This window comes from Gorilla gorilla, chromosome 18, assembly GCF_029281585.2.
Source record: "Gorilla gorilla gorilla isolate KB3781 chromosome 18, NHGRI_mGorGor1-v2.1_pri, whole genome shotgun sequence".
Lineage (NCBI taxonomy): Eukaryota > Metazoa > Chordata > Mammalia > Primates > Hominidae > Gorilla > Gorilla gorilla.
In genome coordinates this window covers 8,108,271-8,132,605 of record NC_073242.2, presented here as the reverse complement: position 1 = coordinate 8,132,605, position 24,335 = coordinate 8,108,271, and the positions used below count along the sequence as shown (strand labels likewise).

At 51.9% G+C, this 24,335-nt stretch overlaps 2 protein-coding genes across 7 annotated transcripts in view; one reads left to right on the top strand and one right to left on the bottom strand.

The window, feature by feature from the left end:
* The first annotated feature begins 32 nt into the window (after positions 1–32).
* On the top strand, positions 33–12,990 carry NMRAL1 (NmrA like redox sensor 1). Of its 4 annotated transcripts, none has more exons than XM_031002564.3 (6): positions 33–256; positions 513–586; positions 5,216–5,454; positions 8,283–8,532; positions 10,827–11,017; positions 12,725–12,990. In XM_031002564.3, exons 2-6 carry the CDS (start codon positions 547–549, stop codon positions 12,902–12,904), a joined length of 900 nt encoding a protein of 299 aa, XP_030858424.1. In that variant the 5' UTR covers positions 33–256; positions 513–546; the 3' UTR covers positions 12,905–12,990. The 4 variants fall into 4 exon arrangements, with proteins under 4 accessions (XP_030858424.1, XP_055221147.1, XP_063555545.1 ...); XM_055365172.2 differs by lacking the exon at positions 12,725–12,990 and adding an exon at positions 11,165–11,820 and having other exon boundaries at positions 49–256; XM_063699475.1 differs by having other exon boundaries at positions 59–256; positions 12,373–12,990.
* Positions 12,991–17,970: 4,980 nt separating this feature from the next.
* DNAJA3 (DnaJ heat shock protein family (Hsp40) member A3) overlaps positions 17,971–24,335 on the bottom strand; it is a 32,391-nt gene continuing 26,026 nt past the window's right edge. For 2 of the 3 annotated variants that reach the window (XM_004057107.5, XM_019011798.4), the window contains 2 exons: positions 24,237–24,334; positions 17,971–19,200 (listed from right to left, as the gene is read on the bottom strand). In XM_004057107.5, coding sequence (XP_004057155.2) covers positions 19,178–19,200; positions 24,237–24,334 — 121 coding nt within the window. In that variant the 3' untranslated portion in view covers positions 17,971–19,177. Of the gene's footprint in view, positions 19,201–19,819; positions 19,937–24,236; position 24,335 lie in introns of all 3 variants that reach the window. The other variant, XM_063699474.1, reaches the window with a different exon arrangement.

The window sequence follows — 24,335 nt, the reverse complement described above, 5'->3', positions numbered from 1 at the left end:
CGAGTCCCGCGGGATCCAGGAGGAGCCAACTGCGCCGGAGGAGGGGTTTCGGCCGACACGTCGGGATTGGCGGCTGCAGCCAGGGGTCCTCCGACGCTGGGCTTCCGGGAGCGGCGCTCTGCCGGGTGGGGCCGGAGCTGCGGGGAGGGAGTTGGCGCCTAGCGCGCAGCTCCATCCCCGCCTCTGCAGTGGACTCGGCCGCAGAATCGGGGTCCCGGGCTCCTGGAACTTGTCCCGCCCAGGCCACGGCGAGGAGGTCACTCCAGCCGGTGGGACCCGGGCCAGGGGGCGGGTGACCGGAACCGGGGGAGGCGGGAAGGAGGAGGGGATCGGGCCCAAGGGACACGAGGTGGGTCGCGGGACCCCGATATCTCGGGACGGGCGTCTTGCCGCTCCGGGCCCAGCCGCCCCCCTCGACACATACTCGGTGCATAGACAATGGGGGTGTCGTTTGTCGCTCCTGGCGGGAACCCCGGCCCCACCCCCAACTCCACGCCTCCCATTACCCCCAGATCTCTGGACCGCATTCGTCCCATTCTCATCCTCATGGTGGACAAGAAACTGGTGGTGGTTTTCGGAGGCACAGGTGAGCCAAACCCCAGACTGGGGCCCTTGCAGAGCCAGGGCGTCTAGCCCTGAAGACCGCCCGTCCTGGGGTCTGCACGGAGGGGTAAGGTCACTGGGACCCCCGACCCGGGTTGGGGCTGTGGTCGCAGGAACGGCCCGAATTGCTTTCCAATTTTTTTTTTTTTGGACGGAGTTTTGCTCTGACACTCAGGCTGCAGTGCGATGGCACGATCTCGGCTCATTGCAACCTTTGCCTCCCGGGTTCAAGCGATTCTCCTGTCTCAGCCTCCTGAGTAGCTGGGATTACAAGGGCATGCCACCACGCCCGGCTAATTTTTGTATTTTTAGTAGAGACGGGGTTTCATCATATTGGTCAGGCTGGTCTCAAACTCCTGACCTCAGGTGATCGACCCGCCTCCGCCTCCCAAAGTGCTGGTATTACAGGCTTGAACCACCACGCCAGACCTGCTTTCCAAATTAAAAAAAAATAAGTTACTTAACTTATTTGAATAGGAGTACTTGAACATGATACCAAAATTAAATCTTCTTCCTAGCTTCCTCTTCCACCTCATCTATCGCTGTTACCAAGTTTCTTGAATATCCTGCCAGAGTAGATAACATGTTATCATTTTTTCAAATGATAGCATATTATTTCATTCCTTTTTTTGTTATTTATACATATTTAATATCTCTAACAGCCTTATTGAGATATAATTCACGTACTATACAATCTACCTGTTTAAAGTGTGCAACTCACTGGTTTCTGGTGTATTCATAGAATTGTACAACCATCACCACAATCAATTTTAGAAAATTTCCATCACTCCCAAAAGAAACTCTGGCCCAGGTGCAGTGGCTCAACCCTGTAATCCCAGCACTTTAGTTGGACCAAATGGACAGATCGCTTGAGCTGAGGAGTTTGAGACCAGCCTGAGCAACAGGGCAAAATCTCGAGTCTACAAAAAAATACAAAAATTTTTGTGGGGCGTGGTGTCATGCACCTATAGCTACCTGGGAGGTTGAGGTGGGAGGATCACCTGAGTCCAGCAGGTCAAGGCTGCAGTGACCTGATTGTGCCACTGCACTCCAGCCTGGGCGACAGAGTGAGACCTGATCTCAAAAAAAAAAAAAAAAAAAGAACTCCATGAACCCGTGAACAGTTACTCCCCATTCTTACTCCTCCCAGCCAACCCCTAGAAAGCTCCAATCTACTTTTGGTTTCTATGGATTTGTCTATTCGGGACATTTCATATGAATAAAATCATAATATGTAGCCTTTTCTCTCTGGCTTCTTCAGTTAGCATGTTTTCAAGGTTTGTTCATGTTGTAGTGTGTGTCCGGGCTTTACTCTTTTTTTTTTTTTTTTTTTTGAGACAGAGTCCCGCTCTGTTGCCCAGGCAGCAGTGCAGTGGCGTGATCTCTGCTCACTGCAACTTCTGCCACTCGGGTTCAAGCGATTCTCCTGTCTCACCCTCCTGAGTAGCAGGGACTACAGGCGTGAGCCACCATGCCTGGCTAATTTTTGTATTTTTAGTAGAGATGGGGTTTTGCCATGTGGCCAGGCTGGTCTCAAACTCCTGACCTCAGGTGATCTGCCCACTTCAGCTTCCTAAAGTGCTGGGATTAGAGGCTTGAGCCACCGTGCCCGGCCAACTTTACTTTTTTATTTTTAAGACAGAGTTTCGCTCTTGTTGCCCAGGCTGGAGTGCAATGGTGTGATCTCTGCTCGCTGCAACCTCTGCCTCCCGGGTTCAAGCAGTTCTGCCTCAGCCTCCCAAGTAGCTGGGATTACAGGTGTGCACCACCACACCGAGCTAATTTTGTATTTTTTAGTAGACGGGGTTTCACCATGTTGGTCGGGCTGGTCTCGAACTCCTGACAGCTTTACTTATTTTTATGGCTGAGTAATATTCCACCGTATGGATAGACCATATTCTGTTTGTCCATTCATCAGTGGATGGATACTTGATTTATTTCCACTTTTTGGCTATTATGAATAATGCTGCCATGGAACATTGGTGTACACTTTTTTCTGAGTCAGGGTCTTGCTCTGTTGCCCAGGCTGGAGTGCAGTGGCTCAATCATCACTCACTACAGCTTTGACTTCCAAGCCTCAAGCAATCCTCCTGCCTCATTCTCCTGAGTAGCTGGGACTTCAGATGAGCGCTAACAGGTCCAGCTGATTTTTTAATTTTTTGTAGAGACTGGGTCTCACCCTGCTGCCCAGGCTGGTCTCAAACTCCTGGCCTCAAGCAAAACCCATCCCCCTTACCCTCCCAAAGTGCTTAGATTACAGGTATGAGCTACTGTGCCCGGCCTCAGTCCTTATTTTTGATGCATTTCCGTGTACATTGCAGATATGTGTACACCGCCCTTCCATACTAAAGCATGCATAACATTAGCTAGAATTCAGTATTTGTTTACAGATTATTTTTAATTATGAGGTAAAATATACATATAATAAAGAATTTTTTTTTTTTGGAGACAGGGCCTTACTCTGTTACCCAGGCTGGCGTGCAGTGGTGTGATCACGGCTCACTGCAGCCTCAACCTCCCGGGTTCAGGCTTTCCTCCAGCCTCAGCCTCCCTGGTAGCTGGGACTACAGGCACATGCCACCACGCCCAGCTAATTTTTGTATTTTTTTGTAGAGATATGGTTTCACCATATTGCCCAGGCTGGTCTCAAACTCCTGGGCTCAAGAGATGTGCCTGCCTAAGCCTCCCAAATTGTCAGGATTACAGGCATGAGCCCCTGGGCCCAGCTGCAACGTGCAAAATCTTAAGGGTAACATCTGACAGATGCGCATGCCTGTGTGACTCAAGCTCCATCGAGATCTGAAGAAGTTTTTGTATTCCTTTCTGTTAACTATTTTTCTTAGTCTCGTTTTTGAGCCGATCTGAATATGGTTGTGTATCTGAATATGGCTTTACATTCTACTTCAGGAAGAATTCAAATCCCATCAAGATCTGAATATGGTTTTTTCTTTTGTTTTGAGACAGAGTCTCACTGTGTCACCCAGGCTGGAGTGCAGTGGCCCAATCTCGGCTCACTGCAACCTCTGCTACCCTGGTTCAAGCGATTCTCTTGCCTCAGCCTCCCAAGTAGCTGGGATTACAGGCTCCACCATGCCCAGCTAATTTTTTTTTTTTTTTTTTTTTTTGAGACAGAGTCTTGCTCTGTCGTCCAGGCTGGAGTGCAGTGGCACGATCTCGGCTCACTGCAAGCTCCACCTCCTGGGTTCATGCCATTCTCCTGCCTCAGTCTCCCGAGTAGCTGGGACTACAGGCGCCCGCCACCACGCCCAGCTAAGTTTTTGTATTTTTAGTAGAGACAGGGTTTCACCGTGTTAGCCAGAATGGTCTCGATCTCCTGACCTCATGATCCACCCACCTCGGCCTCCCAAAGTGCTGGGATTACAGTCGTGAGCCACTGCGCCCGGCCTAATTTTTTTATTTTTAGTAGAGACGGGGTTTCACCATCTTGGCTAGGCTGGTCTTGAGCTCCTGACCTCGTGATCCACCTGCCTCAGCCTCCCAAAGTGCTAGGATTACAGCCACTGCACCCAGCCTGAATATGGTTTTGTATTCTACTTTTTTTACTTTATTACATCACAAATATTTTTACCTTTATTTTTTTGAGACCAAGTTTCGCTCTTGTTGCCCAGGCTGGAGTGCAATGGCGCGATCTCGGCTCACCGCAACCTCTGCCTCCTGGGTTCAAGCGATTCTCCTGCCTCAGCCTCTCGAGTAGCTGGGATTACAGGCATGTGCCACCATGCCTAGCTAATTTTGTATTTTTAGTAGAGACAACAGTGGTTTCTCCATGTTGGTCAGGCTGTTCTCAAACTCCCAACTTCAGGTGATCTACCCGCCTCGGCCTCTCAAAGTGCTGGGATTACAGGTGTGAGCCACTGCACCAGGCCCTTTTTTTTTTTTTTTTTTTTTTGAGAGGGAATCTCACTTTGTCACCCAGGCTGGAGTGCAGTGGTGTGATCTGGGCTCACTGCAACCTCCGCCTCCTGTGTTCAAGCGATTCTCCTGCCTTAGCCTCCTGAGTAGCTGTGACTACAGGCAGGTGCCACCACGCCCGGCTAAGTTTTTGTATTTTTAGCAGAGACAGGGTTTCACTGTGTTAGCCAGGATGGTCTCGGTCTCCTTACCTGGTGATCCACTCGGCCTGGCCTCCCAAAGTGCTGTGATTACAGGCGTGAGCCACCACGCCTGGCCTTTTTTTTTTTTTTTTTTTTAATACAGATTCTCGCTGTGTCACCCAGGCTGCGGTGCAGTGGCGCAATCTCAGCTCACTGCAACCTCTGCCTCCTGGGTTCCAGCAATTCTCGTGCCTCAGCCTCCTGAGTAGCTGGGAGTACAGGCATGTGCCGCCACACCCAGCTAATTTTTGTATTTTTTGATAGAGGCGGGGTTCCACCGAGCCAAGATCGTGCCACTGCACTTCAGCCTGGGTGATAGAGTGAGACTCCATCTCAAAAAAATAAAATAAATAAAATAAAAATACTTGAATGAGAATCATCACTGAGAAGGTTTCCTGGATGTTCCTTGCTGTGGTGGAGCACTCCCTTCGGGGTTTCGCCCTTCAGTGGGACTTTCAGGCAGGTCTGACCTGAGAGGTCTTTTTGATTCTTTGTAGGTGCCCAGGGTGGCTCCGTGGCCCGCACACTCCTGGAAGATGGGACATTCAAGGTTCGAGTGGTGACCCGAAACCCTAGGAAGAAGGCAGCAAAGGAGCTGAGGCTGCAAGGTGCAGAAGTAGTGCAGGGAGACCAAGATGACCAGGTCAGCATGGAGCTGGCCCTGAATGGGGCTTACGCCACCTTCATCGTGACCAATTACTGGGAGAGCTGCAGCCAGGAGCAGGAGGTCAAGCAGGTGAGGGCAGGCAGGAGCTGCAGGGAGGCCGAGCCGGGCTAGGAGCAGAGCGCCTGGGAGGAGCTCCAACTCTGCAGGGAGGGTAGACCACTGCAGGCCTTTCCCTCTTCATGCCTCTGCCTGCTCTAGGCTGTGAAGCAGGTGGACGCTGTTGCTTTCTCATCTAATTACTTTTTTTTTTTTTTGGGGGGGCCATCTCAGTCTCAGTGAGCAACCACGCCTGGCCTGTTTGTTTTTTTTTTTTAATCAAAAATGTTAGAAGTTGTTTTTTTTAAAAAGTAATTTCCACTTTTATTTTAGATTCAGGGGTACGTGCACAGGTTTGTTACATTGGTATATTGAGTGATGCTAAGGTCTGGGGTGTGACTGGACCTGTCACCCAGGTAGTGGGCACAGTACCCAGTAGGTAGGTTTTCAACCCTTGCCTCCCTCCCTCCCGTGGTCCCCAGTGTCTGTTGTTGCCTTCATGTCCACGTGTACCCATCCAAACTTGTTATTAGCCTTGACCCTTTCTTCAATTATGGTCTTACCTGGAAGCCCATTATATAGAGCAGACAAAGACAACTTCTCTGATTAACGGAGATTTTTTTTTTTTTTTTTTGAGACGGAGTCTTGCTCTGTCGCCCAGGCCAGAGTGCAGTGGGGTGATCTCAGCTCACTGCAACCTCTGCCTCCCAGATTCAAGCAATTCTCCTGCCTCAGCCTCCCGAGTAGCTGGGATTACAGGTGTGTACCAGCACACCCAACTAATTTTTGTATTTTTAGTAGAGATGGGGTTTCACCATGTTGGCCAGGCTGGTCTTGAACTCCTGACCTCAGGTGATCTGCCCGCCTCAGCCTCCCAAAGTGCTGGGATTACAGGCGTAAGCCACATGCCCGGCCCTAAGCAGATCTTATTTCTTTTATTCATTTATTTTTTGAGACCGAGTTTCGCTTTTGTTGCCCAAGCTGGCATGCAATGGCGCAATCCTGGCTCACCGCAACCTCCGCCTCCTGGGTTCAAGTCATTCTCCTGCCTCAGCCTCCCGAATAGCTGAGATTACATGCATGCGTCACCTTGCCCTGGTAATTTTTTTGTATTTTTAGTAGAGACGGGGTTTCTCCATGTTGGTCAAGCTGGTCTCGAACTCCCGGCCTCAGGTGATCCGCCTGCCTCGGCCTCCCAAAGTGCTGGGACTGCAGGCATGAGCCACCGCGCCCAGCCCAGCAGATCTTATTTCTAATCCTGATGATTCCCCGTGGGCTTCCTGGTACTGTCACGCAAAGGACCACAATCCACGTGGCTTAAAACCATAGAAATCAGCTGGGCACAGTGGCTCATGCTTGTAATCCCAGCACTTTGGGAGGCTGAGGCGGGCAGATCACTTGAAGTCAGGAGTTTGAGACCAGCCTGGCCAACACAGTGAAACCCCGTCTCTACTAAAAATACAAAAATTAGCTGGGCATGGTGGCGGGCACCTGTAATCTCAGCTACTCAGGAGGCTGAGGCAGGAGAATCGCTTGAACCCAAGAGGCAGAGGTTGCAGTGAGCCAAGATTGCGCCACTGCACTCCGGCCTGAGCGACAGAGCTAGACTCTGTCTCAAAAACAAAAACAAAAACCATAGAAATCGATTCTCTGATATTCTAGAAGCTAGAAGTTCAAAATCAAGGTGTCAGCAATGTCACCCTCTCTCCAGAGGCTTGGAGGCCAGGCATGGTAGTTTATGCTTGTAATCCCAGCATTTTGGGAGGCTGAGGTGGGCACATCACTTAAGGTCAGGAGTTCAAGACCAGCCTGGCCAACACGGCAAAACCCTGTCTCTACAAAAAATACAAAAATTAGCCAGGCATGGTGGTGGGCGCCTGTAGTCCCAACTACTCAGGAGGGTGAGTCAGGAGAATTGCTTGAATCCAGGAAGCGGAGGCTGCAGTGAGCAGAGATCATGCCACTGCACTCCTGCCTGGGTGACAGAGTGAGAGTCCATCTTAAAAAATAAAACAAAACAAAACAAAACAAGGGGTTTGAGGGAAATCCTTCTTCACCGTTTCTGGCTTCTCATGGCTCCAGGTGTTCCTGGGCTTGTGGCCACAAAGCTCCAATCTCCGCTTCCCTCTTCGCATGGCCTTCTCCAGGTGTTGTCTCTTCTCCCGTCTGTTATAAGTACCCTGGTTACTGGATTTAGCGCCTATCTAGTTAGTGCAGGATGTTCCCATCTCAAGATCCTTCACGTAATTACATCTGCCAAGACCCTTGTTCCGAATAAGGTCACATTCACAGTTTTCAGGAATGAGGATGCGGCGTATCTTTTTGGAGGCCACCATCCGAATCCCTGCATCACCTCATGCAGTAGGTAGTGTTGTCATCTGCATTTTACCAGGGAGGTCAGGATGGTGCCATCACTTCTCTGGGGTCACACTGCTCATACATGGCAGAGCCTGATTGGAACCTAGGCAGCTGTGGTGCCTCTGTATAGCCTCCCAGGGCTCTCCAAGGAAGATGGCTGAGCTCCATGGGCAGGGTGTTCTCACACCAGCAGAGATGGGACGTGTGCATTGTCCTTTGGGCCTCCATGCAGGCCGTCCCCTTGCAGCCGACCTGCCCCCCCGTCCTATGTTGCACATGGTGGGCCAGAGTCAGTGGCTGGTAGAAGGCTTCCGGGGCTGTGTTAACGGGCGTGGTGTCATGTGTGAACATCATTCCAGGAGAGGGGGCCTCCTCAGGGGTAAGCGGGGTCTAGCTGTTAACCTCGCAGATGGTGGCCGCTCCTGGATTAGAACGCTGGGGCTGTGACCAGGGACAGACATCCTTCTTCTGAGCCTTGTGATCTCTCCTTCCCTGCCCTCCAGGGGAAGCTGCTCGCTGATCTGGCCAGGCGCATGGGCCTCCACTATGTGGTCTACAGCGGCCTGGAGAACATCAAGAAGCTGACGGCAGGGAGATTGGCCGCCGCGCACTTTGACGGCAAAGGGGAGGTGGAGGAATATTTCCGGGACATTGGCGTTCCCATGACCAGTGTGCGGCTGCCCTGCTATTTTGAGAACCTCCTCTCCCACTTCTTGCCCCAGAAAGCCCCAGACGGAAAGAGCTACTTGCTGAGTAAGTGCCCTTCCTCGCACACGATGAGGCAGAGCTCTCGCCTTGTAAAGCCATTGGTGTAGCAGACTGTGGGCCGCTGTCACGTGGTGCCAGGTTGAAGCCGTGGCTCCCTCATGTTAGGCCCAGGACTGAGCACATCCTGTCAGCTTGCAAGGCCTCAGCTTCCTGTTCTGTGAGATGGGCTTTATACCAATGTTCGCAGGGGTGGCAAGATCTACTGAGATGGTGGTGACGCGATATTCGCTTGGTCCATTAGAAGGCTTTACAGAGAGGACCTAGTGATTGTCAGTTCTCCTTCAAAGATGAGGAGGGCTGGGCGCTGTGGCTTATGCCTGTAATCCCAGCACTTTGGGAGGCTGAGGCGGGGAGACCAGCCTGGCCAACATGGTGAAACCCCATCTCTACTAAAAATACAAAAATTAGCTGGGCGTGGTGCCACCCACCTGTAGTGGCAGCTACTAAGGAGGCTGAGGCAGGGGAATCGCTTGAACCCAGGAGGTGGAGGTTGCAGTGAGCCGAGATTGTGCCACTGCACTCTAGCGTAGGCGACAAGAGCAACACTCCATCTCAAAACAAACAAAACAAAACAAAACAAAAAAACCAAAGACGAGGAGAGGATTTGGAAAATGAAGTTCAGTTGCAGATTTCACAAACTAGGAAAGCTCTTTCTTCTCAGTGCCCACTGGGGCTATAAACAGGTTAAGTGAACTGGCCCTGGCTAGGAACGAGGCTCACCCAACCTGTGTCCTGCTGGTCACTCAGTGATCAGGGCAGGAGGGGTTGGTGCCTCTGGCTGGCCACTCCTTACCCTCTGCTTGAATGCCAGGTCACCCTCGCATAAGGGCCCAGCCCATGGGAGTCCTGCTCACCTGGCGGGCCGAGTCTGGTGGTAGCAGTAGCCCCTTGGTACCACCATTTATTATAGTTTGCAAAGCTGGCCGGGCGCAGTGGCTTACGCCTGTAATCCCAGCACTTTGGGAAGCCGAGGCGGGCGGACCACCAGGTCAGGAGTTCGAGACCAGCCTGGCCAGCATGGTGTGAAACCCCATCTCTACTAAAAATACAAAAATTAGCCAGCCCGGCGTGGTGGTTCACGCCTGTAATCCCAGCTACTCGGGAGGCTGAGGCAGGAGAATCGCTGGAACCCAGGAGGCAGAGGTTGCAGTGAGCCGAGATCGTGGCACTGCACTCCAGCCTGGGTGACAGAGCGAGACCCCGTCTCAAAAAAAAAAAGGCCGGGCGCGGTGGCTTATGCCTGTAATCCCAGCACTTTGGGAGGCCGAGGAGGGCGGATCACGAGGTCAGGAGATCGAGACCATCATGGCTAACTTGGTGAAACCCCTGTCTCTACTAAAAATACAAAAACTTAGCCGGGTGTGGTGGCAGGCGCCTGTAGTCCCAGCTACTCGGGAGGCTGAGGCAGGAGAATGGTGTGAACCTGGGAGGTGCAGCTTGTCGTGAGCCAAGATTGCGCCACTGCACTCCAGCCTGGGCGACAGAGTGAGACTCCCATATCAAAAAAAAAAAACAAAAACCTGCAGTCAGGGATATCTCCTGCTCTGGTCTCTGAGCTCTGTGCCCTCGAGCTCCCAGGTGATCTGAATAGGAAGCTGCACTGGCCCCTGTGTCTAGGTAAGGAGGATAGGACCCGAGCGTTCCACAGGCCACACCCAGACACTTGCCAGCCTCCCCATCTACAAAACCTCAGCCTGGAAGGTTGCAAGTCATTCATTCATTCAGGATTTATGAAGCATTTATCATGGACGTGCTGCTCTAGGCCAGCCGTTGGTGTCTGGTTAATCAGGATTCCTGGTAAGTGAGTTGGTATTTGGAGTATCCACTCAGAGGTGGACATTCCAGCTTCCAAGAATTTAGGATATGACAGAGTACTTCAGGCTGGTGCCTCCGGATTAGCGGAGACCCTGGGCTCCAGCCACACTCTCTGTAGCAGCTTTCAGAGTCCTTTTCCTTTGTCCCTTCTCCGTCATCCTAGCGCTGAGAGAGCTGGGCAGGCCCAGGTTCTTAGCCCCATTCTAGGAATGCAGCAACCCAGGCTCAGAGAGCCTCAACAGCCTGCCCTAGGTGGCAGTACCCGGATTCCATCCCGTTTCCTGACTCAATTCCACTGCTGCCTCTGTGCTACCACAAATAGCAAGACTTGTCTTAGCTATGCCCGAGTGCTGGAGTGTGCAGCTGACTGCTGGGAAGAACCAGCTTGGACCCTTTGGAGAGGGGCTCTGTCCCTGCCCCGTCTGCCCTCGGGACATATACCAGCTCACGTCTCTGCCCCACAGGCTTGCCCACAGGTGACGTTCCCATGGATGGCATGTCGGTGTCCGACCTGGGTCCTGTGGTGCTCAGCCTTTTGAAGATGCCAGAAAAATACGTCGGCCAGAACATCGGGCTGAGCACTTGCAGGCACACGGCTGAGGAGTACGCTGCCCTGCTCACCAAGCACACCCGCAAGGTCGTGCACGACGCCAAGGTGGGCCTCCCGCCCCGGGTGACTCAGGCATCCTCGTCAGGGCTTTCTAGCTCCCATAGGGAGGGTGTATCCAGGGCTGCCCACACCTCTGGGCAGTACATCTAAATTCATTCGTTCATCGTCAACGTTTATTTTCTGCTGTTCCAGGAGCTAACTGGCCACAGAGTGAAATTTCTGGCTTAGATGTTTTGACCAAATAGAGAGAAAAGCTTCCAGGAGGAGGGGGCCATAGGAGCCAAGGCAAGGAGGGGTGAAAATGCAGGCCCTGCCGGGCTCCTCTGTGGGAGGGGATTTGAAGAGAAAAGAGTCTGGAAAGATAGGCCCGACCCCTCCCCTGTGGGAGGGGATTTAAAGGGAAAGAGGCTAGAAACATAGGCCCGACCCCTGCCCCCATTGGCCTGGCTGGGTGGGCAGGAGGCCTACTGGACAGACTCTTGGGTACCTGGTTTCTAATGTTTGTCATTACCATTAGGAAAGTAAGACATACTCATTAAAGAATCTGAGAGGCTGGGTGCAGTGGCTCACACCTGTAATCCCAGCACTTTGGGAGGCCGAGGCAGGTGGATCACCTGAGGTCAGGAGTTTGAGACCAGCCTGGCCAACAGGGTGAAACCCTGTCTCTACTAAAAATAAACAAATTAGCCGGGTGTGGTGGCAGGCGCCTGTAATCCCAGCTACTTGGGAGGCTGAGGCAAGAGAATCGCTTGAACTCAGGAGGCAGAGTTTGCAGCGAGCCGAGATGCCACTGCACTCCAGACTGGGTGACAGAGCGAGACTCCAACTCCAAAAAAAAAAAAAAAGAATCCAGGAAACACTGGAGTCTTTAAAAGACGAAAGTTGGGTCGGGCGCGGTAGCTCACACCTGTAATCCTAGCACTTTGGGAGGCTGAGGCGAGCAATTACAAGGTCAGGAGATCGAGACCATCCTGACTAACACGGTGAAACCCCATCTCTACTAAAAATACAAAAAATTAGCCCGGGGTGGTGGGCCTAACTCCTGGGCTGAAGCGATCCTCCCACCTCCACCTCCCAAAGTGCTGGGATGACAGGTGTGAGCCACCGTGTCTGGTCAAGCTTTGGTTTTTGAGCAAGAAAGTGATGCAGGCAGGTCTCTGATTTGGAAGGGACTGAGATATTTTCGTCTCATGATCTGAAAATAATAGTCTTTTTATTTATTTATTCATTTTTGAGACAGGGTCTCACTCTTGTTGCCCAGGCTGGAGTACAGTGGGGTGATCTCAGCTCACTGCAACCTCCGTCTCCTGGTTTCAAGCAATTCTCCTGTCTCAGCCTCCTAAGTAGCTGGGATTACACGCACCTACCAGCAGGCCGGCTAATTTTTGTATTTTTGATAGAGACGGGGTTTTATCGTGTTGGCCACGCTGGTCTCGAACTCCTGGCCTCAAGAGATTTGCCTGCTTCAGCCTCCCAAAGTGCAGGGATTACGGGCATGAGCCACAGCATCTGGCCAAGAACAATCTTTAAACTGATCTAGAATGTCAGGCAGCTCAGGAGAGCAGCAGTTTCTGAACTTTCGGCTCTTAGAAGTTTTCAAATGACCTTGTACGGAGGACCTGGGTCAGGGACCGAGACAACAGTGGCTCTGGGTGTAGCAGGTCGGGAGACCCCAGCCCATCCGGCCTCCCTGCCCCGCCACCTCCGGGGGCACTGGAGGACGCCGGCCACGACAGTCTCCTCTGCTTCTAGATGACTCCTGAGGACTACGAAAAGCTTGGCTTTCCCGGTGCCCGGGACCTGGCCAACATGTTCCGTTTCTATGCCCTGAGACCCGACCGTGACATCGAGCTGACCCTGAGACTCAACCCCAAGGCCCTGACTCTGGACCAGTGGCTGGAACAGCACAAATGGGACTTCGCGCTGCTGTGACCTGCCCGCCTCGCGGCCCCTTGTGGGGGTCGGGGGTACCAGAGGGGCAGAGGCACCAACATCTGAATAAAGCCATTGTTCTCCCAGATGGCTTCCAGGAGAAGAGGACTCTGCTTCCAGGACTTGGGTTGGGGTGGTAGTTGTGTACCAACACAACAGTAAGTGGTTGGGGGGGTCCGGGGCTGTACCAACACAGCAGTAAGTTGGGGGGGGTCCAGGGCTGTACCAACACAGCAGTAAGTGGGGGAACCGAGGGCTGTACCAACACAGCAGTAAGGGGGGTCCAGGGTTGTACCAACACAGCAGTAAGGGGGGGGCTCCAGGGCTGTACCAACACAGCAGTAAGGGAGGGTCCAGGGCTGAAGGGATCACTTGGTGACTGGGACGAGTGACCTAAACGTGTTTAGTCAGACAGGTGTGAAGTGGCCTGTTCTGACCTCAGCTAGCAGAACAGCTCTGACCAGCAGCCTCTGTTCCCACATTGGAAATTCATTCACAGACGGGGACATAGCACAGGACACAGAGGAGCCCCAGGAGCCGAGCTTCTGACACACCCCTTTCATCTCCAGAGCTAGTGAGGCCATCTGCACATGTGAACTGGAGACAGGCTCTGCAGGGAGGCGGGGGAGATATGGGCTTCTCCCTTTCTCTCATCCTTGTCCTGGAAGGATCCGGCCTTGGGGTACCATCCTGGACACAGGTGAACTTCAAACAGGTTGGAAAAAGGAAAATCGGATGTGGCAGAGCTGTGGTCCAGAACCCACAGTAATTGGACACTGCTGGGAAAAGGTGACACTGCCTGCAGCAAAGTTTTGCTGGGAAGCAAAACTGAAGGAGAAACAACCCACCTTGCTTGCTGGGGTGGGTCACAGAGAAGAGGGACAGAGGCCGAGAGACCAGTTATTTGCCTGAGAGTTTGTGGTCCATGGCAGCTCCGATTTTTCTTTTTTTTTTTTTTTTTGAGACGGAGTCTCCCTCTGTCACCCAAGCACGATCCCAGCTCACTGCAGCCTCCACCTCCTGGGTTCAAGTGATTCTCCTGCCTCAGCCTCCCGAGTAGCTGGGATTACAAGCATGCATCATCACGCCCAGCTAATTTTTGTATTTTTAGTAGAGACGGGGTTTCACCATATTGTCCAGGATGGTCTCGATCTCTTGACCTCGTGATCCGCCCACCTCGGCCTTCCAAAGTGTTGGGATTACAGGCATAAGCCACTGCGCCTGGCCAATTTTTTCTTTTTTTTTTAAAGAGTCATGGTCTCGCTCTGTTGCCCAGGCTGGAGTGCAGTGGCACAGTCATAGCTCACTGCAGCCTTCACCTCCCAGGCTTAAGTGATCCTTCCACCTCAACCTCCTGAGTAGCTGGGATTACCATACAGGTATGAGCCACTGAGCCCAGCAGTTCTGTGAATTTCAACACGTTTAGGTTTGTGTGATTACCATCACAGTTTTTATTTTTTTACTTCCCCACCCTGGCTCTGGCACCCCCAGGCACAAAAGTTCATTCTATCCATTGACTGAAGCATTTCTTTGACAATTTACCAGTATGCTGGGCCCTAAACACAATGTAGCAAAAAAAGTTATGCTCCCTGCCTTGAGGAGCTTATATTTAGTGGAAGAGCCTGATAGAAACACACAATAAATAGTTATGAATCCACACCTGTAATTCCGGCACTTTGGGAGGCTGAGGTGGAGGATGGCTTGAGTTCAGGAGTTCGAGACCAGCCTGGGCAACATAGCAAAACCCCATCTCTACCTAAAAAAAAGAAATACAAAAGAAACTAGGGCCAGGCGTGGTGGCTCATGCCTGTAATCCCAGCACTTTGGGAGGCCAAGGCAGGTGGATCAGTTGAGGTTGGGAGTTCGAAACCAACTTGGTCAACATGGCAAAACCCTGTCTCTACCAAAAAATACAAAAATTAGCTGGGCGTGGTGGCGTGTGCCGGCAGCTACTCAGGAGGCTGAGGCAGGAGAATCAGCTGAACCCAGGAGGTGGAGGTTGTGGTGAGCCGAGATTGTACCACTGCACTCCAGCCTGGGCGACAGAGGGAGACTCTGCCTCAAAAACAAAAAACAGAAGAAATGGTGGCAGGCGTGGTGGCATGTGCCTGTACTCCCAGCTACTCAGGAAGCTGTGGTGGGAGGATCACTTGAGCCCAGGAGGTCAAGGCTGTGGTGAGCTGTAATTGCACCACCACAAGCCAGCCAGGGCAACAGAGTGAAAACCTGTCTCAAAAACAAAACAAAACCCAAAAAACAAATTGACATAAGGGCTGCAAAAAATAAAACAGGAAGGATAAATAAATGGGGACAGGAGCAGGATCGGGGGAGGTGACCAGTAAGCTAAGGTCTGTGGATCATGCCCTTGGCCATATAACTATGGACCCACTGCGCCTTTTACATTCCCCCCTGGCCCATTTGTGACTCTTGAAGAGTCATGAGAAATAAGCATAACTTCTAGTTAAAAGATAAGACCTGCACAGTATTTATTAACAAGCAAGAGTGTGAAACAAGCCTCTTGCAGGAGCCGTGCAGCTGCCGTCCTCCACATCAGAGCCGGCTCTGCAGTGCTACAAACACAGAGGGGCAGGGGCAGCTGGAGGCCTGTGGGCCTGGAGAGGATTCTTGCACACTGAGGGGTTGTGCAAGTTCTTGCACACTGTTTGGTTGACAGGGAAGGAAACAAAGGCCAGTCCACCAGAACCCAAAGGACTATGAGTGAGGAGGGGGCTCAGGTTGGAAACAACCCAGTCCCAGGCCTGAGGTGGGAATGGGGCTGAGGACCAATGCCTGAGAGCTGGCCTTGTCCACCCTCCTAATGTTTTTCTTGAGATGGAGTCTCACCCTGTCACCCAGGCTGGAATCCAGTGGCGCAATCCTGGCTCACTGCAACCTTCACCTCCAGGGTTTAAGCGGATCTCCTGCCTCAGCCTGCTGAGTAGCTCGGATTACAGGCGCCCACCACCAAGTCTGGCTAATTTTTGTATTTTTAGTAGAGACAGGGTTTCACCATGTTGGCCAGGCTGGTCTTGAACTCGTGACCTCATGATCCGCCCACCCTGACCTCCCAAAGTGCTGGGATTACAGGTGTGAGCCACCACGCCCGGCCCACCCTCCTAATGTTTAAGCAAGTGCCAAACATGTACCTCCCACAGGCTCACAGACCTAGAAATACTTTATTTTCTTGAGGCATGGTCTGGCTCTGTCACCTAGACTGGAGTGGAGTTGCATGATCACAGCTCACTGCAGCCTTGAACTCCTCAGCTCAAGCAATCCTGCCACCTCAAGATTTCTAAGTAGCTGGGACTACAGGTGCCAAGCCACCACTCCCAGCTAATTTTTTAACTTTTTTTTGTAGAGATGGGGGTCTCACTCTCTCGCTCCTGGGCTCACACAATCCTCCCTCCTTGGCCTCCTAAAGTGTTCAGATTACAGGCGTGAGCCACCATGCCTGGCCCTTTTCTTATATTTTTAAATACATACTCCTACTCAGAAGCTATAAAGAAGTCTGGTAACAAATACATCAGGAGCACAAGTGGAAATAAACCAAACCCAGGCCCGGAAAGGGCACTGAATTCTACAGCTGTTGCACGGCCACCTTTTTTTTTTTTTTTTTTTTGAGATGAAGTCTCGCGCTGTCGCCCAGGCCGGAGTGCAATGGCATGATCTCCGATCACTGCAACCTCCACCTCCTGAGTTCAAGTGATTCTCCTGTCTCAGCCTCCTGAGAAGCTGGGATAACAGGCGTGTGCCACCACGCCTGGCTAATTTTTTTGTATTTTTATAGAGACGGGGTTTCACCATGTTGGCCAGGCTGGTCTTGAACTCCTAACCTCAAGTGATCCACCCGCCTCAGCCTCCCAAAGTGCTGGGATTATAGGTGAGAGCCACCTCGCCTGGTCATGCACAGCCACCTCTAATCCCTTGAGGGAAGGATGCTTCAACACAACAATGGTTTCTGTTTAGCAAGAAAATCCACCTTTCTCTTCCAAAGTCCTTCTCTAGACTTCTGCTTTGAAGCAATAGGACATGAATGAGACTCAGGGCGACTGTTCCAGGAATAAGCCCAAGCTTTCACAAGAGACACGGTCTAGCTCCCCACTGCTGTATCCCCAGGAACTAGAATAGGGCCTGGTCCATACTGAGTGTCCACAGTAGGCAGGCAATCAGTATTTCATTGATGAAAATACTGGGAAGTATCTGAGATGAGCAGAATGTCACTGCTGAGCCTCTCCTGTCCGTCAGCTCTTTCCGGAGTCTCTTCTCCACCTGACCCAGCAAATAGACTCTCATCTCACCCTGCTCAGCCCGGAGTGCCAGAGTGGACTGAGCTGTGTATCAGGGCCCCTCTAGCCACGCCAGGCATAGAGCTTGGCTGGGAACCCAGAGTAGCCAAACTATAATACATAAAAATTTTGGTCAAGCATGGTGGTTCACACCTGTAATCCCAGCACTTTGGGAGGCCGAGATAGGCGGATCACCTGAGGTCAGGAGTTCAAGACCAGCCTGGCCAACATGGTGAAACCCCCCATCTCTACTAAAAATACAAAAATTAGCCAAGCGTGGTGGCATGCACCTGTAGTCCCAGCTACTCAGAAGCCTGAGACAGGAGAATCGCTTGAACCCAGGAGGCAGAGGTTGCAGTGAGCAGAGATGGTATCACTTCACTCCAGTATGGGCGACAGAGCGAGACTCCATTTAAAAAAAAAAAAATAAAATTGAATGTAAAAGATGCAAAGACTGGAAAGAATGGAGGGAAACAATCCAGTGAGGGAGACTGAAATGCAGGGACCCAGGGACATTGGCCAGCTCTCACAGCATGGGCTCCCAAGGAAAAAGTCACATCCAGATTCTAGAACATTCACTCACAGGGGACTGTTGTGTCATGGCAAGCACCCTGCTCTGGAATCCAAGTGAGGGTCAGCACTGTCGGCACCCCAGACCCATCTGCCTCTATGTGCTCTGGGTGGCTGTGAGCACAGGATGAGGCCAGTCAAGTCTCCTGTAACCCCCATAAGCCACCTGCAGAGGCTGTCTGAATTCTTTCAAAGAAGAAATGACCACAATTTAGGTTTGAAATATCTTTTTGCAATAGATAATCTTATTTACATTAATACAGAATCATTTTACATTCCTAAATCAGACACTAATAGATGCTTTATTTTAGTGAATTATAAAGGAAAACAAAAAGGAAACTGTTGAGAAGTGTTCTTCATTAACCTGTCTAACGACAGCCCGAGGATCCTGAAACACATGGAAACTGCAACATGCTACCAGCAGAGGCTGGGGAATGGGGGTTCTGCTCTCACTGAATGGTGGGGAACCTTCAACTGCTTAGCCTGTGCTTTCCTTTTCTGAATCAACACTTACAAAGGAAAAAACAATGATTAGCACTGAATAATTTAAACACACTTCAGAAAATAGATGTCAACAGTGTAAGTGGGAGAACCAAGCCCCTGACTAGCAACAGTGGCAGGGCTTCAGTTCCCAAGGCAGCTGAAGTCTGGCCAGCACAGTGCTGCAGTGGGCTGTGGCTCAGCAGAAGGGCAGGAGCCCTCCATGCCTGGCTTACAACAACAGGACTCAACAGTCAGGGACAGGCGGCCATCCTGGATGGGGTGGGAGCAAGGACTGTACATCCTGACAAGGATCACCACCCACACGGTCAGAGCAGAACCCCCAGGGACTCTCTAGGCCTCTACGTGCCTCCAAGGCACCAACTGTGCAGCTGCTTAGTACCCCGGGAATAAAAACTAACTGAGCAGAGCAGCTGACGCCTCGGCAGGGCCCCTCATTAGGGAAGGACAGTGCTGGTGGGGCATGGGGGCCCCAGGCTCCCAGTGAAGACAACCTGTCAGGAAGAACTCATTCTGGAACCTCCTGGAGGTTTGCTGAGAAGGAAATTAATCACTTCGTAACTTGATGCAGCTTAAGGCTTCATTTCTAAGCTGTAAGCGTGGCCTTTAATTAAGATATCCAACATATTCAATTCCAAATTAGAGTTTTAGCCCTGCAAGAGTCTAACCATCTCCCTCTGCCTGAGCCAGGGGCCGTCACCTACCAATGGACAGGAAACTGCCACCAGCCTCTGGGGCTGCATCCTACTGCCCGGGCTGTCCACTGTGACCTTTCCGTGGAGAGAGGTGTTGTCCCCTGATTTTGCTGTTGCCAAGGCTGTCCAGAGGCTCTGCGGGTGGGAGCTCAGTGCTGTTGTTCTGGAATCCTCCCGTCTCCCAGGTGCCCTGGCCCTTGGAGGGGCTGCTGCTTCCCGGCCTAGTTTCCAGTGGATCTTTTTCCTGAGCCAAAGAGATATAGGCTGTTACCTTATACTCAACATTTCCAGGGAACACACCCCTGTGGGGAGCATCTGTTAATCCCTGGAAAGCAGCTGTGCCAAGAGAGGGGCGAGAACCCCACTTGCTGAGATGAGCATAATAAACCAAAGTGGGTCCCAAGATGACACGGCAAGCAAGCGCTACCCCTGGAGCAGCCCCCAGGCTTGCACAGCCCTGCGCTGTCCACGCAGGAGGGCAGCTTCCAAGCAGGCAGGACGTGAGGAGATCTGAGTTCTAGGCCTGGCTCTGCCTGACTCGCCCTCTGTGACCATGGGCAAGCCGGACCCACCACTGCAGGGGGGCTGTACAACAGCCCCAGCATCGCCACCTCCCCAGGGAGAAGACACAGCCAGAGGCTGGCCGTGGCAGCCCAGCCAGTCCTGCACTACAGGCTGATTGCCACGTCATCTATTCCCTAGGCTGAGAGGCCAGCTCCTAGTGGAGCTAGGTTTACCACACCTTAGACTGGCACCTGTTCCAACTCCTGGGGGTGGGGGCACAATATTGGTTAAAGTGGGAGAAAACCAGGATTAGTTCACAGAGGAAAACAAAGGGAAAAAAACCTCCAGGGTTTTCCTACCTCGGCTGGGATATCAGGAGGTAAACATTTTCTTAAGTTTGGAAAGGAATCCCTCCTCGTCCTCCCCAGCCTCACGCCTAGCCTTGCTTCCTGCGGAGCTATCCATGGTGCTGCCACCTGGGCACAAACAGCAGAAAGAACTGGCGTCATGGGCCTGCACTTCCACAGTCACATCCCAGGGCCCACCTACCCCCGCCTGGCCACCCAGGGGCCCACATTCAAGGAGCGGCCAAGTGCCACCTCAAGAAGAGTGGGGGCCACTCCTAAGATGGCACAGGATACCTCACCTGGCAGACAACTGAGGTGAACAGGCCACTCAGAGCCTGAGGGTCTCCCAACTGCTCTTTCAATCATGGACCCACAGCAGGGAAACAAGAAATAGAGACAGACGATGACAGCTGTCTCTATCTGAGCAACAGTGACAAAAACACAGTCAAGTGCCAGGCACCTCCCAGGCCAGGCCATACACTTCCTTACAGGCAAATTTCACAGATGAAAAAAACAAAAAAAGGAGGCACAGAGAGGTTACAGGGTTTACCCAAGGCCACAGAGCCAACAAGCGAAAGGGAGGACTGAGTGCGAGCCCATGCAGTCTGACTCCAAAGCTGAGACTCAACCACCACGCTGTTGGCTATAAGAAGGTAAATAATGACTGCCAAGAAAAACCCTACTCTAGACCAGCTGGCCAGATTCCATGCTGCTGTGTGCGCAAAGACCCTGCAGAACAGCCCATGTGGGAGTCACGGCCACGCACAATCCTTTGTCACAGGCACTCCATCTCATCCCTCACATCAGCAGTCTATCTCCCTGAGCAAGTTGTCCCCATTTGGGGCACCTAACCCAAATGCTCTCAACCTAGGGAAGCTGTGCTGCAATTTCTTTAGGGCCCAGGCTGACACCATCTAGAGGTACTTTCTCGCATAAACGTGTTACAGATTTGCCAACTACTAGACAAGGAGTGCACACTTTTGTTGTGAGTTAGAATATAGACCTGAACTTGGCATGTTAATTGTAGAGCGCATTTTTAATGTGCTCAGAGACCTAGGCCACGCACAGTGCATAAAAGAGTAAAGGCCTCAGTCTAAGTAAGAAGGTGCCTTCGCTAGTGAAAGGTCCAAAGTTTGGGGCCACAGGTCCCGGGAAGGGCTGAGGGAGGCTACATAAAACAGAGTGAGACCCAGTCTCAAAAAAGAAAAGGCCGGGCACAGTGGCTCACGCCTGTAATCCCTGCACTTTGGGAGGCCAAGGCAGGCGGATTGCCTGAGCTCAGGAGTTCGAGACCGGCCTTGAACATGGTGAAACCCATCTCTACTAAAATACAAAAAATTAGCCAGGGGCGGCATGCACCTGTAGGCCCAGCTACTCGGGAGGCTGAGGCAGAATTGGTTGAACCCAAGAGGCGGAGTGCGTTGCAGTGAGCCGAGATCACGCCACTGTACTCCGGCCTGGGTGACAGAGTGAGACTCCATCTCCGAAAAAAGAAAAAAAGAAAAAGAACAACAAGGAGCCATACTGTGTCTCTCACTCAAAAAGTCACATAGTAATTGCAAGCCCCCCCCCACAGTTCCCTCTCTGTTTGCCAGAAGATGGACCTGTTTATCCCTGCAAGTGCTGAGTCTCTAAGCACACCATGGTCTTTCTGGGAGACCGGGGTCAGCTCTTAAGGTTTTCAGCAGCTACATTAAGATACTAAACGCATCAAAAACTATGCTGGTCAGGCACAGTGGCTCATGTCTGTAATTCCAATACTCTGGGAGGCCAAGGTGGGAGGATCACTTGAGTCCAGGAGTTTGAGGCTGCCATGAGCTATGATTGCACCACTGCACTCCAGGCTGGGCCACAGAGCAAGACTCTGCCTCAAATAAATAAATAAATCCCACTGTTGCTTAAGTTCTTAGGACATGAGAATTATATGTCCTGTAATACTGTCATATGTGGACGCAAAACTTTCTTCACAGTATAATGAGAGACTTAACCACCCACAGGCAGCAGACTGACATGTGACGGTGTATGCTTAGGGACAGAGTCCTGCCCTGGCACCCAGGCTGGAGTACAGTGTCACTGTCATGACTCACTGCAGCCTTGAGTACTAAGGCTCAAGTGATCTTGTCATCTCAGCTTCCCAAGTAGGTGGTGATAGAGGTGCATACTACTTTGCGCCTGGCTAGTTTAGAAATTTTTTGTAGAGACAGAGTCTCGCTATATTGCCCAGGCTGGTCTCGAACTCCTGGGTTCAAGTGATCTTCCTGCATTAGCCTCCCAAAGTGCTGAGATTATAGGTGTGAGCCGCTGCATCCGGCCTCACCAAGGTCTTTAAAAGGAAGAGCTGACAGTGTCTTGCACACAGGAGAAGACATCCTGGCTGAGTGAGGGAACAGCTGAGTGAGGCTGAGTGATCAGGACAAGGAACCATGAAAGTGACAAAGGATCTCAGTGGGTGGCGGAATCAACTCTCAACTTACAGTATCAGAGAGGGGGTCAAAACATCAACTGGTGACCAGTAATACCCAACCTCCAACAGAGTAAGCAACACCCACGACCCCACCCAGGGCCCGGCCGTAGCACACCTCAAGCTACCCTGATGGGCGGGAGGAGGGAAGGACAGCTGTGTATGGAACCAATCTCGCATGTTATGTGATTGTAGGGTTTCAGGAAGGAGAAGCCACAGGTGCACTGATTAGAGTTCCAGGGAAGAGCTACTCTATTACCACTTCTATTTTAGTTCAAGAGATACAACAAGAACAAAAGATAGTATACATATACACAGTATATGTACCAAACCATTAAAATAAGTGACATTTGGAACCTGGTTGGGCTACAGTGTTTTGTGGCAGCTGCTTTTTTGCTGTTGTTTTTTTGAGACAGAGTCTCGCTATGTCACCCAGGCTGTAGTGCAGTGGTGCAATCTCGGCTCACTGCACCCTCTGCCTCCTGGATTCAAGCAATTATCCGGCCTCAGCCTCCAGTGTAGCTGGGATTATGGGTGCCCACCACCATGCCCCGCTAGTTTTTGTATTTTTTTTTTTTTAGTAGAGACAGGGTTTCACCATGTTGGTCAGGCTGGTCTCAAACTCCTGACCTCGTGATCCACCCTCCTCGGCGTCCCAAAGTGCTAGGATTACAGGTGTGAGCCACCGCGCCAGGCCCCTTTTTTTTTTTTTTTTTCAGAGAGTCTCACTGTCACCCAAGCTGGAGTGCAGTGGTGTGGTCTTGGCTCACTGCATCCTCTGCCTCCTGGGTTCAAGCGATTCTCCTGCCTCAGCGTCCTGAGTAGCTGAGATTACAGGCATGCACCACCATACCCAGCTAATTTTTGTATTTTTAGTAGGGATGGGGTTTCGCCATGCTGTCCAGGCTGGTCTCAAACTCCTGACTTCAAGTGATCCACCTGCCTCTGCCTCCCAAAGTGCTGGGATTACAGGCAAGAGCCACTGCGCCCGGCCGGCAGCTGCTTTTTAAGAGAGGAATTCCGGTCCCCTGGGAGCAACAGGAGCTCAGTGAAATTCCAGGGACTTCCATCCCAGCCCCTGCCCCTGCCCCTGGAGCTCCAAATCCTCCACTTTATTGGAAAATCTGCCCCCAGCTCCAAACACTTGCTACAAATTACCATGCACTAATCTAAGGCTGCTCAAGTTCTGAGAACTCCACCCAGGATCCAAACAAAAACAAAATGATGCAATGAGGAGGAAATACATGTCGCCTGAACCAAGGACCCCTGGGCACAGCCTGCCCTGCCCTGAGCAGGAGTCCCAGGAAAGAGACCCCAGACCCCATGGGAAGAGGGGCTGCAGCTGGGGTGCCATTGTCTCAGCGCCCACAGCAGGTGTTCTGGTGACAGATCCCCAACACAGCCACTCGCTAGCACGATGTCTGAGCTCAGGGTAAATGATGCATCTGTTCACGGCTAGATAACTCGGAGGAAGTCCTGCTCTAAAGCGGCGGACGGAGTCCTCTGACTGCGGCTCCACTGCTGTGGCTGCTGTTGTTTTAAGACACTCTGAAATCCTGGCGGAGTGTCCCAGGTGGGAAGTGCACAAATCCTTCCAATCCATGCTCTCTCCTTACGCGTTTGCCAGGAGCTCTCAGGAAAGGATTTGTCCGAGGTCACAGGGCAAGTGGCAGAACCAAGAATAGAACTCAGAACACTGGGTCTGAGACACGCAGAGCTGCCTGCAGGAAGTGCCCTGGTGCTCTCACCTCAGCACAGAAACACACACAGAGAGGAGGCGAAGCTTGGACTGGGGGCTGCGGCTCCCTGCCCACTGTCCCCGCCCACAGCCCCCCTCTTTCAACTGCACATTTTAAAGGCTTCATGAAGAACCCGAAGTGGAAACCCCAACATGCTGCCCTGAATTGTCCATACCCTGAGGGGCTCTGAGGCCCCCACATGTCACCATGTAGTCTTCAGACTCCTTACCAGAGCTGGTGAGGGTGACGCCGTTCACCGTCCCCTCCACATCTGTCTCGTCCTCGGCGTAGCTCAGGATCAGGCTCTGCTGCCGGCTCGTTAGCCTCC

What these genes read in the sequence shown, in the direction of transcription:
- NMRAL1 (XM_031002564.3), top strand. Translation starts at nt 547, where the DNA reads ATGGTGGACAAGAAACTGGTGGTGGTTTTCGGAGGCACAG. An exon ending in GGTGGTTTTCGGAGGCACAG is followed by an intron (nt 587 to 5,215) that starts GTGAGCCAAACC and finishes GATTCTTTGTAG; the next exon opens with GTGCCCAGGGTGGCTCCGTG. An exon ending in CGGAAAGAGCTACTTGCTGA is followed by an intron (nt 8,533 to 10,826) that starts GTAAGTGCCCTT and finishes TCTGCCCCACAG; the next exon opens with GCTTGCCCACAGGTGACGTT.